Source organism: Branchiostoma lanceolatum, chromosome 11 (genome assembly GCF_035083965.1).
Source record: "Branchiostoma lanceolatum isolate klBraLanc5 chromosome 11, klBraLanc5.hap2, whole genome shotgun sequence".
NCBI lineage: Eukaryota > Metazoa > Chordata > Leptocardii > Amphioxiformes > Branchiostomatidae > Branchiostoma > Branchiostoma lanceolatum.
Genome location: NC_089732.1, coordinates 14132319 through 14145731, shown reverse-complemented (window position 1 = coordinate 14145731; position 13413 = coordinate 14132319). Strand labels below are relative to the sequence as shown.

Genomic DNA, 13413 nt, shown 5'->3' with positions numbered 1-13413 from the left:
ATCCCAGACATGGAGTGTCGGTAGCTGCTGTAATGCCGGGAGGAAAGACGGTAACTGGCAGGTGTCAAGTGCAGGGAGGGCCTGGGATACTGCAGCAAACTTTGCATTGATGGTGTTAGCAACAGTCAAGTTGTCAGCGGTCTCGAATCCAGGGATCACAATTACACCGTCATGCTTGGTGTTATTGACCATGGTCATGATTTCCTGGTGCCATCGTCTAGGGTTGGCGGTTTTGAGGGTCGATACATGGTCCTTGTAGTAGGACTTCTTTGCAAGTGCGAGTTCTTTCTGGACACGGTTCCGGTAGAGCTTCCACACGAGTGGGGTTCTCCTATGGAACGCCTTTTGTCTTAAGCCGATTAAGTGTTTAATGTGGGATGTGACCCAAGGTTTGTCCGTGCTGTGTGTCTTAATGGTCTTAATCGGGAAGAATGTGTCCATGGCACTTCCCAGTGTGGTGTGAAAGGCGTCTGCCTTAGCTGTCGCACCAACCGCACTGTACACTTCGGACCACTGGTGTGATGTTATCCATCTGCCAAACTCCAACATATCTCTTTCACGAAGCGGCCGTACTTGCTTCTTTGTGGGCTTGGCCTTGGGTTTGTGACTCGGGGTCCAGAGGACGCAGGAGTGGTCACTGAGACCCAGCGGTGGCAAGATGGAGGGCTGCTCGTACATGGTCTTCATGTTTGTCAATATCAAGTCTAGCATTGCGTTTCCTCTAGTGTTGCTCTTGACAACTTGAGACAGATGACCTCCTCTACAGAGTTCAGCCGTGTTAGCTCTGTTAAAGTCACCTAGCAGTGCAATACCGCAGTCAGGGTGTTTGGTGCGGATGTCGTCGGATGTTGTCAACAGGTGGTTGAGTAGTAGGTCTCTGTGGGGTGAGTTGGGTGGAGAGTAAATGCCGCAGACGACAACAGCTGACAGCGGTCTTGGTAGGCGATGTGGTCGAGACCACACCCATACACACTCGAGTTCCATTGGCACGGTGTATTCAGTCAGTTGTCGTGATGGAATGTGTTCTTTCACGTACACTGCAACGCCGCCGCCTCGTCTATCGACCCTGTGCTTGGAATACACGTTGAAACCACTCACCGCGATAGCAGATGCAGGGTGGGTGCTTGATAACCAGGTTTCGGAGATGACTCCTATGTCGATCTGGTTGTGAGACAGAGTTGCTTGTAGCTCGTCTATCTTGTTGATGAGAGACCTAGGGTTACACAGGAGCATACGTGGGACGTAGGCCGTTTTCTTTGCTGGGATAGCGGGACTCCGCTGAATGCGGTGAAGTATCCGAGGCATTTCCCAACTATGCAGCTGTGGCTTGATCAGGTCTTGAACAGCGCCCGTAGATTTGCATATCAAAGGAGCTACTTGTACTGGGGACGCCGGCCTGCGAGGGGGAGGGCGATGGCCGACTATGGTAGGGATCTTGTAAGCCCTACCTCTTCCAGCTTTTCTCCCTCGAGGTCTGCTTCTCCGTAGCAATCCATTGAGTTGGAGTCTGTCCTTGGTAGTCTTGCTTGTCCATGGATTCAACGGGGGCATAGAACGTCGCAAGCTTCTCAGGAAATCCAGGGAGTATCGGAGGACGCCAGAGGCCGCCATTATCCCAGCTTGGCACAGGCCGCGTCGGAGATCCTCAGTTACACGTCAATAATCCAACGGAACACGGCAGGTTTCGTTTCTAGACAGTCCTTGCACGTTCACGTAACACATAATAACAAATATATTGCACAATCCCAATAAAACAATGGTTGAAGACACCAAAAGCGCCCCTGCAGGGGAGAGGTACAAAACCGCGGCTGCCCTACAGGAGCGCCACCTAGACATGTAACTGACGAAAACTTATTCTTTTGTAAGTTTTCACACTTGCGTCAGAAAAGAAACAAGTTCGAGTCTAAGAAATTTTTCACTTTCATCGTTTCAAAGGAGAGGGAACAGCGTTCATTAGAGCTGCGAGCCATAAAATAACAAAGTACATAGCACAGTGAAAGTAACTAATTGTAAGTGGTTTGGCGACAAGGAAAGCATCTCACCTAAAATAACTGTTGCAACAGTGGCCTCTTGTGTTCTAGAAACACTGGATCTGTTATTCGGACTTACAAATAAAACCGCGCCAGCGAAGAGACTCATTTTAGTTGGTTGCGTAGCCGGGATAGCGTAAGGGAAACATGGCACCACACCGGGATAGATCTTCCAAGTTGCACGAGAAAGAATTCGCCTTCATCCCTCGGCGACCCCAAGTATACAAGCGCAATGATAGTAATGTAAGTAGTAACTTAATTTGTTAGATGTAAGTTGAAAACAGCGCATGCGATGCCCAAGCTAATCTCCAAGCAGATGAAAGGATCCAGTTTATTCTTAGTATTTGATGCATCATTTTGCAGCCTTTAGTAGGCCTTTATCAGTATTGCACTTTTTAAACAATACACCTCCCAAAAATTAACTGGATCTGCTTGGAGATTATCTTTGGCATCACATGTCCTGTTTTTTTAACTTTAAGAAAATAAAGTAGAATAGCTTGATGAATGTTAGACATCCAAGTAAAAAGTTAGGCAATGCAAAAGTTACTCAAGCAACTGGATAAATTTTGTAGACAGAAGTTATACATATAATAATAACTTTATTGCACAACAATAATTGTACAAGGTACAAAGTACAAAGTATGGCATTCACTGGTACATAGATAACATTCTATTAGGCTAACCAATCTATCTAATACAATCCACTATGTTTCGTCAGTGACTGGAGTGGGATATATTTTCTCGTCTAAAAGTTATCCTGCCAAAAGTTATCCCGCCAAACAACATGCAGTGTATGAGACATACATGGCTTCACTGAAATATGCACCATTGACAATTAATGAAGTCTACTTGCTATTAGACATGACACTTTGGGGATTTAGGCCTTTGTACAAGCAATACAGTGGGTTTAGACCTTGGTTTTGAATAATATAGACTGTATTCATCATAGAAAATTATAAAGAATTGGTGAATGGAAGCGTTTAGCACAAAAATTAGGTAAACAATGGGCACCAGCAAAGGTGATAATGGACAGGGTTGCCAACCGTGATAGACTGTAATTATATAGCAATTACATAGGTGTTAATTGATACTTAATGAGTACTGATATTTGAGTGCAGTTGGTAACAAATAAATGGTGCATTACTGAATTGGATGGAAACAATTCTTTAAAGACTCACAAACTTAAGGTGGTAAGGAAAAATTAGCCTAGAAACCTTTGAAATTTTTAGTGAAAAAAGTCTTTAAGACCCTCATATCTGCTCTGAATTCAACTTGCTTCATTATCACACCTTACTCTACTTAAGCACCTGTAAAATAGAAACTGTTTAGACGTCAGAAATGAAAATAATTAAGTGCCTTATAGAGATATGTATCAATATCATACAGAAGAATTTTCAGCTTCTTGCTATAACTGGAAGTGTGTCAGCTAGTGCTGCGTACCTAAACGTAACATCAGGTACAGGTACAGGTACAGAGGTTTAGGTACAGGTACAGACCTGTACCTGTACCTGTACCTGAACAATTTGAAAAATTTAGATGTGTTTTTCTGAACTTCAATAATGACAGAAACACAAACTGTTTATATCTTGTCAGTATCTTTATTCAAAGAACATAACTAGGTTTCCTACCGCCAAACTCCCTTGGCCTTGCTATCAAAACTCCCAGCCTGCCTGAATGATCTGTTGCATATTAGTTGCTGTTCCAAGGTGTAACTTTGGTCACGTTTGGTGTTGCATGAGGCCATGAGATCAGGAGATCAGTCACAAAATAAGCACATACTTGGTGTAAATTTATATCAGTACAGTACCAGTACTTCATGATCCGGTATTTTGGACCTGTACCGAATCAATTTTTACGGTACAGTACCGGTACGCAGCACTTAAGTGTCAGGCAGACTCTTTCAGTTGTACCTAAAGGCTTGTACTCAAGGTGAGAACAGCCAGGTGTAGCACATACATACCCACAGGTCCACTATAATCACACAAAAACGCCCTTCTTTTGTGTGGCTCTCTTAGAAAGTGAGTGTGTACTTAGGAGATCATCCTGTTAAATAATGCAGGCATACCTTTAGGGACTCCATTCTTATTTACTAAGAACTTATTTCAGACATGCTGTCCCTATTGCCTGAAAGATTAGTGTTTCCATGGTAGATTTTCCAGTTATATGGATTTGAACAAAGCTATTTTAATATACAAGTACATTTCTGAAGCCCTGGGTTACTTTTATGTGATAATAGGCACCAATTTGGGCAGTTAAAGTTATTATTTGGCTTGGGGGATTTTATTCTGCAGGTACAATTTTTTCTATTCCACAATTACGGTAATGGTCTGGTTGCTTAAGAAAAGAATGGGGCAGAATTAGACTCAATAATCAACTTACATTTTTGTTAAGTACATGATGTCCGCTAAGTGCTATATTTTAGTTTTCAAAGTGTAGTCAGAGTGATGTTAATTCAAATGTTATCAACAAGTTCACAGTGAAATACAATAAATGTATCTAAGTTCACATGGTTTTTATTTCGTGTTAGGGCTTAAATAGAGTGTTCGCGGTGGTTCCAAGTTCACGTTTGAAACATTAGTAGCGTTGTAGTCATTGGTGGGCAAAAATTTCGCGGTAGTTTTGAGTTCGCGCTGAAGAGTTCACCGCAAACATAAAACCACCGCAAACATTTCTGCATTTACAGTAGTGACAGAGTGAAAAGGGTAACCTGGTGCATTGAGCTTCTCGAGGAAAAAAAAAAAATTCAAAAAGCTTCCCCAATAATAACATCCCTTACAAGCAACTGAAGTTGCCAAGGAGCATGGGAGAATTTTTTTAAATTGAGTCGCCATTGTTATTCAGCCATGACGGCCTCTTCAATAAGTAACTAGGAGAGGCACACTCGAAGTGCTCGAGCTCGGGAGTTTAATGGGTTTTTGTAAAACCATCCTGCTAGCTTTTTGTTACTTGCCTAAAGTAAGTGGATGCAGAGTGCCATAGTAACTAACAAACTATGAACCGTGGTGCCCTTCCTTGATTAACATTTAATTGATTGAATTTTGCGGAGTTGCTGAACTGTTTAATGGAACACCTTAATCCTAGTTACCATGACTACCGCCCATACGGAATGTTATGTTACTGAATACATTTAGCTGTGTGCCTATAGTATTACAGCTATAAAAAGTAAATCAGACATTAGGCCACACCATTTTAATTTCTTGGTTAACGGAATTTTAAAAACGATGCTAGATTGGAAAATCAACATGAGAACAGAATCTCAGAGAAAAGTTTGTACTTTGGTGCACACAGTTTCAGGGAGTGAACAGGGTCAGGTGCAAGTTTTCACCCCAGCCTCCTGTTTTCATGATGTCCTGACATGCTAAAATTAGAAAAAATATCCATTAACCAAGGAATTAAATTGGTGTGGCCTTATTATCAATTTTGTTGATCACAATGATTTGTTTTATTTGATTTTTGTAGCATGTCACATCAAACTTGATTGAATGATAAAGCATAATTTACAGTGTACAAAAAATGTAACTTGTCCTGAGATATTCAAAGGACTTTCTTTAAGAAATAAAAGGAAGGTCATGGGGAAAGGAGGAATTCGATGTGTTTTCTTTGCGGTAGAAGCAATCTCAGTAACAAATCACACAAGACTGAATCTGCACTTGTTTGCAATGTCATGACTTTGTAGCAAGAGCTCACAACAAAAACCATGAACATGACCTCTAGAAATGAGTCACCAACAATTGTACAGCCATTCAGTTCAATTATTTACTTTGTAAATAGTGCAAAATGACATTTATTTTTCTTGCCTCGCAACAACATTTTTTTCTTGGTGCAGGAATATAAACTGTGGTTTCAAGCTTTGAATACATATGATTTTTTTCTAAATCATTTTAATTTATTCAAAGCAAATCATGTTTTAGCTGTGTTTTTTTTTTGCTTTTTTCAAATAACCCTCAAGCAATATTTCACTAAATGTATATCAAGTACAAGCAACATAAGACCAGACTGTAAGGTTTGATCCACTCACACTTCAATGTAGGATGGACCCCTACTCTTATCGAAACATGCGGTGTGTTCTTTAACGTGCTCGAGGTATGGGATTCCTCCGGCTTTACATCTTGGCATTTACACCTAAGCCAAGTGAGCAAAAAAGGGGACAGCATTTGGGCCTCCCGGGGTTTTGAACCCAGAACCTTTAAATTCTAAATTCAACAAAAGTTTTCCCTGCACACGGTATCAGATTTTGCCACCATGGCTGAAAATAGCAATACCTATATTTTTACTTATGACAGGATAGTGTTACTAAGTTTTAAACAGTACCATAGCAGAGACCCAGCTTTGTAAGTATAGTCTGTCTGACTATCCTGTACTGAGGAATTGAGAAATCTAACCCACGATGCCCCCGTTTTAATGTTGTGTCAACAACTTCCCTATACATCAACCACCACAGGTTGCTACGCGCCTTTAGTACAGGCAATATTTACTCAATTCCTCCCAGGAAATTTGACCGACAATATCCATTATGCACCGGACTGTTTCGTAAACTTTGGATCAAATATTATATCATCTGGAAAACTTTACAGTAAACTAAGAACTGTCGACTGTGAGATTGCAGGTGATCAAACTTGGACTCTCCCTTTTTTTCTGTGACAAGTTTGCTTGCTTTTGAATAACTCAATTAACTCATTAACCAATGGAGATAAAGATGTATGGAGAGTGGCCTAGATATATGTTACGGGCACCTGTTACAACAAAACATTGATACAGAAGATTGATTGGTATCACAGGGACGACATTGTATTTCTGTCCGAAGGCTGTCATCTGTTTCTCAAATAACACACAGGCAGGAATCTTTTTGGGCCCTTCTTTTGAGCTGATGCCGCATTATTCCAGAACAATACAAGGGCACTAGGAACAGGGGGGAGGGGGCATGTAAGTTTGTGTTCACGGTATAACCATGGCGATAGAGTCTCTTTTGACTAATGTAGAATCAGCAAACATTTGAAACATTTTTGCACAGCGATCCAAGCTTCACAGTAAAGACTTTCAAAGTGGAAGATCCTTTTGTGCACTATTTCTGCTATTTAATTAAAAAGACAAGAAAGAGTTTAGGTACATGTACATATAGGACCTGGATGTTATTTTGCATAGCTAAAGTCATTGCATGCACAGTGTTATTCAAAATTTGTTTTAAAGTCATCGCTGGCTGGTCATGAAGTGAGATTTATGCATTATCATTTATTTTCTAGAACTCTGGGTCAAAGATCAAAAGTTTTCTTGGCTATTTTTGTGATAAAAACAAATTCAAGTTTAGGCTTTCTATGCATATTGATATCTAGGAAAACTGTCAAACAGATTTCATTTTCAAGTGTTCTTGCAAGCCCTTTTCTGCTCTATTACTGTTACTTCAACAAATGATCAGTACAAAAATAGCAACCCCCTTAAATGTAATGACACTTTATCATAACCTGAACAGCCCTAAAGAAGTCATGGAGCAACGATAAGTGTAAGGTACAGAAACTCTTTCAAGGTGAACAGCAATGTTGTTTTCCGGGTGCTGTAAGGATTACATAACACGTCACAGCGTTGCGGAATGTTTTTCATAATAAACGTTGCTGACATGTTGAGTGCACTTCTAGCTTGAAGCATCTTGTGGGTGTCAAGTATTCTACTAGTGTACTGAAACATGTACAGCGCAGTTGGTGTTTCATATTTTCTAGAGCAAAACATGTTGCTTGAATACTTTGTATGTATGTTTGTGCCCATGGCCTTCACCTTTTTGTCTCGCATTATACCATTGGCTATTCAAACATTTCCTTTCTTGTCCATTCATCCTTGGTTCCCATTGGTTGATGGGTGGTCAGCGTGGGGTGGTTTAAAGAGAAGGGGTGGGGATTGTATTCCTTACTGGGAGTGAAGTGCCCGGGTCACGGATGAGAGAATCCTGTTGTTGGCAACAAAACGTGCGATTGCTTTTCGTTGGTGTCCGGTGTGTCGCGGGCTTGTCGCGGCTTAGGCGTGCGGACGTGCAACAGGCAGATCTGTTTCCGTAAACAGGCGCCTTGTCGTGTAGTTGTCGGGAAGTGGCGAAGTTTGGGTTTTAGGTATAAGATGTCAAGACTGGCTGTAGCGGACAGGAAAGACAAGGAGTTAGAAAGGGTACGTTAGGAGTAACATTAAGCAATTATTAAGGCAAACTAATTGATAAGCTAGTCTACTTTACTGATGCACTTATTGTTGAGCATGGGCACCAGGGTTTTGCCTTTCTGTCATTTTGACAGACAAAATTGGCACTGTGTCTAAAATGAAAGACTAAAATTATGTCAAATCACACCAGAAGGATTGATTTGCATGGGTGTCAGACGATGGAAAAATATCTAGGGCTGGTCAAAGTCCTGACAGACACATTTATATGTGTTTGACTATAAAATGTGATCATTAGTGGATTCAATGTTAACGAAATGAACATGGTTTTCACGAATATTTTTCCTGTTTCTTCTCTTTGTAGTTGGTGGATCTGCACGTGTATGTGGTTCCTGGTGACGTGTGGGTAGAACATTTACGTCTGGTCTACAACGAGGCCGTTAAAGACACCGTATCAGCTGGTTTCGTAAGGTAAGACATGTTTTATGTCATGTACTTCTGCACACATTTTGTTTATAATTTCGTCATAAAAGCTATGCCCTACAAATGTGTTTTGTCAGTGTTATACATGTAGGCCACAAAATTGTCTTTTGAAGAAATACCTGTGTACACTATTAACTGCTGTAACAGGGGTTGCCCTAACTTATGATGCGCCCCAACATGTGACGGATTTTTTAGTGATCTTATTATGCATAAGTGCGCCGTGTTTGTGTCCAAAATTCATTCATTAAAACATGACCATTCTCTGGCAACCAGCAATGGAGCACCGTGAGTTCGAGCGCGTAAAAAAACGTCATATGTTTGGGCACCCCCCGTTACATGTGTGTCCCTTTTTGCACAAAATTAGACTGATTACACTTACTCTACCATGAAATTTACCGGTACACCCGAATTGTTTGGTTGTTTTGTTACTATCAAGATGGTGTTAGGAAGTTTGGTGGGGGTAGATTGTTTACAAAAAACGTACACAGTGTTTTGTTGAGTTTTGACGCTTGTCACATTTAGGTCTAATCCAAAAGTATACTGCTCAGTTTTGGCTTAGGCTCAAGATTGACATGTTTTCTTTCAAGAAAACAATTTACAACCAAACAAGTCAAAATGGTGAGCAATAAAACATAAATAACGCCGGACTGAGCAAAAAAAAGGAATTATGGTGGATTATCGCAGGGTGAAAATCGTTAATACCATGGTATCAGTTCCGGCTGGAGCCATTGACCCAATTGTTGAAGTGGAACAAATAGAAATGCCCAGCTTTTGTCACAAGTTGACAACCCAACCATAAAACTGAGTGATAAACTTGTTTTGTAAATCTCGCATTCAAACAAGGCCATTGTCAAACCTTACAATTTGCCTTTTCATTCCCGAAGAATCAATGATTTTAAACTTCCTTGGAAAAAAATGTATGTTTGAAGCAAGCCATTAAAAGGCTGTTCACATGTACATGTAGCAGTGATTACCTTAACCTCATTCCTGCTGCCTGACTCCATATCCAATACACTGGTTTAGTGCTAAACATCTACCTTAGCATACTAAAGGTTAAGCATTGGAAACATACATTTTTGCACTATTGAAACATGCAGCGTTACTGGATCTATTACTTTTGCAGCATATATAAAGGCCACACCATTTTAATTTCTTGGTTAATGGATTTAAAAGAAAATGCTAGATGAGAAAATCAACAGGAAAACAGAATCTCAGAGGAAAGTTTGTACTTTGGTGCACACAATTTCAGGGAGTGAACAGGGTCAGGTGCAAGTTTTCACCCCAGCCTTCTGTTTTCATAATTTTTTTAAATAAAATTTAAAAGAAAAATCTGAAAACCAAGAAATTGAAATGGTGTGGCCTTACTTTGCATTGTAGACAAAATCATTGAGATGGCAATACCAGCTTGGCACTGTGTTTTTTGATTTTGGAACGTTGTTATTTTAAGAATAAGATTAAAGAATTCACAGTCTTGAAATTCGAAGAGAAAGAAACAAGAGCTTTTAAAAAAAGCTGGCGTTTCGGCTACGTTTATAAGTGTGAATTGTCTTTTCCCTTTACTTGAAGTAAAATCTGCCATAGGAAGTCACTCAAGGGCTGTTCAGTCTATAAGAAAAATTGTCATTTTGGGAAATGAGTACTGTTTTAATAGAGAAAGGCAGATTGGGGAAAGCAATTTTGAAGTTACGTCACTTAACTTAAGTGCTTTTGAAAAAGCTGGTCTTGGCCTACAACTTGTACTTATTTGTAAAATGTATAATAGGCTCATTATAAAAGCTATCAATGTAATTATGTACATGGCACGCAATAAAACATAAAATTTGAAAAAGCACCATTGAATCATCAGAACTATGGTAATTAAGTGAAATAGAAGTTCATAACAGCTAAGGTTCTATCTAAAATGACTACCAAATGTCAAACAAATCAACAGCTACCTCATCCGTATTATTCTGGTTTCCGCATTTACAACATTTCTTCCTTATTTTCCTGGGTAATTTTGCTAAAATTCATGAAAATTCCCATAGTTTTGTGCCGAGGGGCGCCACTTCCCACGTCCGTGTTGTCTGAATGAAGTCGATACTGAACAATGGAGCATTTGCTACTGTAACAAAGAATCGCTGTTTTGCAAACAACATCAAGAGCCTCTGTTTACATCGGGGATAGAAGTTTAGTGGCGAGTGTTTTGCAAGAATCATCTTACCGCGCATAGGAGCCGCTGCACGGTATTTTCCATTACAATGAACAGAAAAATTCGAATGCCGGGTTTGGAATCTATGAAGTCCTGTTCCTAAGACAAAGGCCTTGTATATATTAAATGAATATTTAAAAATAACAAATATGAAATATTTCTTTATTTATTAATGAAAAAAAATGATATTCATAAATACGATATTGATAGATTAATATAATATCAATATATATTTTTGATATTCAATATCTAAAAAGAAAAAAAAAATCCACGCACGGAGACGAACCCGGATCTTCTGGGTCCGAAGTGCTTCGCGTTGCCAGATCGGCCAAGCTGCGGTACGCAACTATTCACTCTGGACGTAATGCTATAACCTCACTATATGGTATCATTTATGCCGATTTTTGGTCGTTTTCTTGACGAAATCATTTTTTTTCTTCTGCAATCTTGTGGAATAGATGTAATATGGTCATTTTTCAGGATATCAAAGTCCGAAACCACAATGCAATGATATTTCCGAACAGTTGTAGCAGTTACATGCGGTCGCCGTCCTGTGTCACATGCAAATCTAGCCTGCCTGCATTTCCGTGCTCTCTTGCCATATAAGGCAACGGCTATACAAGGATTTGAGAACGTATTGCCATATAAGGTCTTATTGTGTGCGACACAGTGTTGAACCAAGCTTCCCTGGTTCCTTCCTTGAAGGTCCCTTGCTTGAAGGTAAAAGCCAGGACAATGCGTTCCGGCGCAAAAAAATGCAAGAAAAAGTGAACCTGAAGATTAAAAGTCTGTGGTAAAATCTTTGCTTTGAATGTTGCTTCATAATATTGAATGATTTTTTTTCTGTATTTTGCAGAGTATTCCCTGATGTAACCATCTACAATCTTCGAGAAGAGATAGAGGAACAACTAGGATTTGATGTCATCCCTAAAGACTACATCTTCCTGAGAGGGGTGGGGCGGGCACTAACACAGGTTTGTAAAGCTCTTATCATCCAAAACATCTACATTCATACAGATTTTTATTTATTTTATGGTTCAGCATGTACATGCCAGGGTTGCCCAACTAGCCGGAGGCTATTACTTAGGGCCAAACCATGTGCGGTCATAGGACTGTAGGTTTTGGACCATCTCACACCGGGGCATGCCCCAATTTTTTTTTGTAAGGTGTTGTGGGTTCTTTTACGTGCGCGGGGTGTGGCTCTCCCCAAACACGGGACCTCCATTTAACGTCCTATCCGAGGGACATCCCTAACCGAAGCTAGGTACTCATTTACACCTGAGTGAAGTCAAGAAAGTCATGTAAAGTGCCTTTCCCAAGGGCACAACGTCGGGGTATATTGGTGGTTTCGAACCAGGGACCTCTCGGTTGTGGGCGAGGCACCCTACCGATTTGCGCCACACAATGCCACGATGCCTGTTTATCTTAAAAAGTTTGGTGTGATTTTATCTCTATTTTTCTGGCTGTGACCTCACACCATAAATATGTATTTCTTATATGTGCTACTTTCTGTACTACAAGATTGTTCCAACCACAAGTTACATGTAGAACACTGCAAAAACCTCCCATCTTCTTCTGCCCTGAGATTAAGTCCCCACTAAAGTCCACAGTATTGTGAATATAAAAAAAAGTTAAATTCAACTCAAGTATAAAATCAGGGCTGACAGATTGACACTGGACACAGCAACTTTAATCCCCTAGAGCTATAAAAGTCTTTCAACCACTGAAGCCCATAACACATTACCAGGCAACTCCCCCTCCCCTAGAGTCAATGTTTGTACAAGCCTAATCACCCATGTAATGTGCAACAGCAGTCAGGCCTTTACCAGCACAGCAGGCATCAACACTGGAACTAATCACCAGCTACTGGGCTTTCAATTTCTCCAGATGGACTAGCATTTGGGCTGCTACTTGGCTGTATATGTTAGATCTAGTTCTTTTTCTAGAGTTTTGAGTGAATAGTTAAAGGCATCCATAGCATTTTATGAGGCTTGAAACTTGAATAAAAAACTCTAATTTCTAGTCATTCCTACACATAGTGAGTTTCAGTAACACTATACCATTACATATCGACATTAAAGATACGATGACGTTGTGTGGTGAGAACTGATAGAAAATCCAAGCCCTAATAGACTTATCCTGACTGTCCATCACAATTAGCGGTTCAACCAGTGAGAGAGTGACTGCATGTCCGTCAAATATTTGCATTTTTATGTTTTAATTTTGCTTTTTTACGTTTTGACGGAGGTGGGCGAGGCAATGGTATCGGTCTATTTACACTAGGCTTATGAAACTAAAAGATCATCATGTAGCTTATTTTTGTGCCGCTTTTGAGCACTTTTGATAAAAAATCTGTACGCAAATGTGGTAAACAGTGGCATTAAATGTCAATTTCATAAAGATTACAGCAACTAGAATATATCCAGTTTTCAAGCCTCCTAAAATACTCTGGATGCCTTTAAAGCGATAGAGATGATGTTGTCAAGTATCTATGCATGATGCTATTTCAGTGTAAACCCCAAATGGTCTCCATAGCTTTTTCCACTGTTTGTTTATTCAGCCTGCAATAGAACTCCA

The 13413-nt window shown here is 40.1% G+C and overlaps 1 protein-coding gene across 1 annotated transcript in view; it reads left to right on the top strand.

Annotated features, from left to right (window-relative positions):
• Positions 1 to 13413, top strand: part of LOC136444508 (caldesmon-like) — a 34021-nt gene that overhangs the window by 7160 nt on the left and 13448 nt on the right. The window contains exons 2-3 of the mRNA XM_066442091.1: positions 8530 to 8636; positions 11693 to 11810. Of these exons, the coding sequence (XP_066298188.1) occupies positions 8530 to 8636; positions 11693 to 11810 (225 nt within the window). The remainder of the gene's footprint in view (positions 1 to 8529; positions 8637 to 11692; positions 11811 to 13413) is intronic.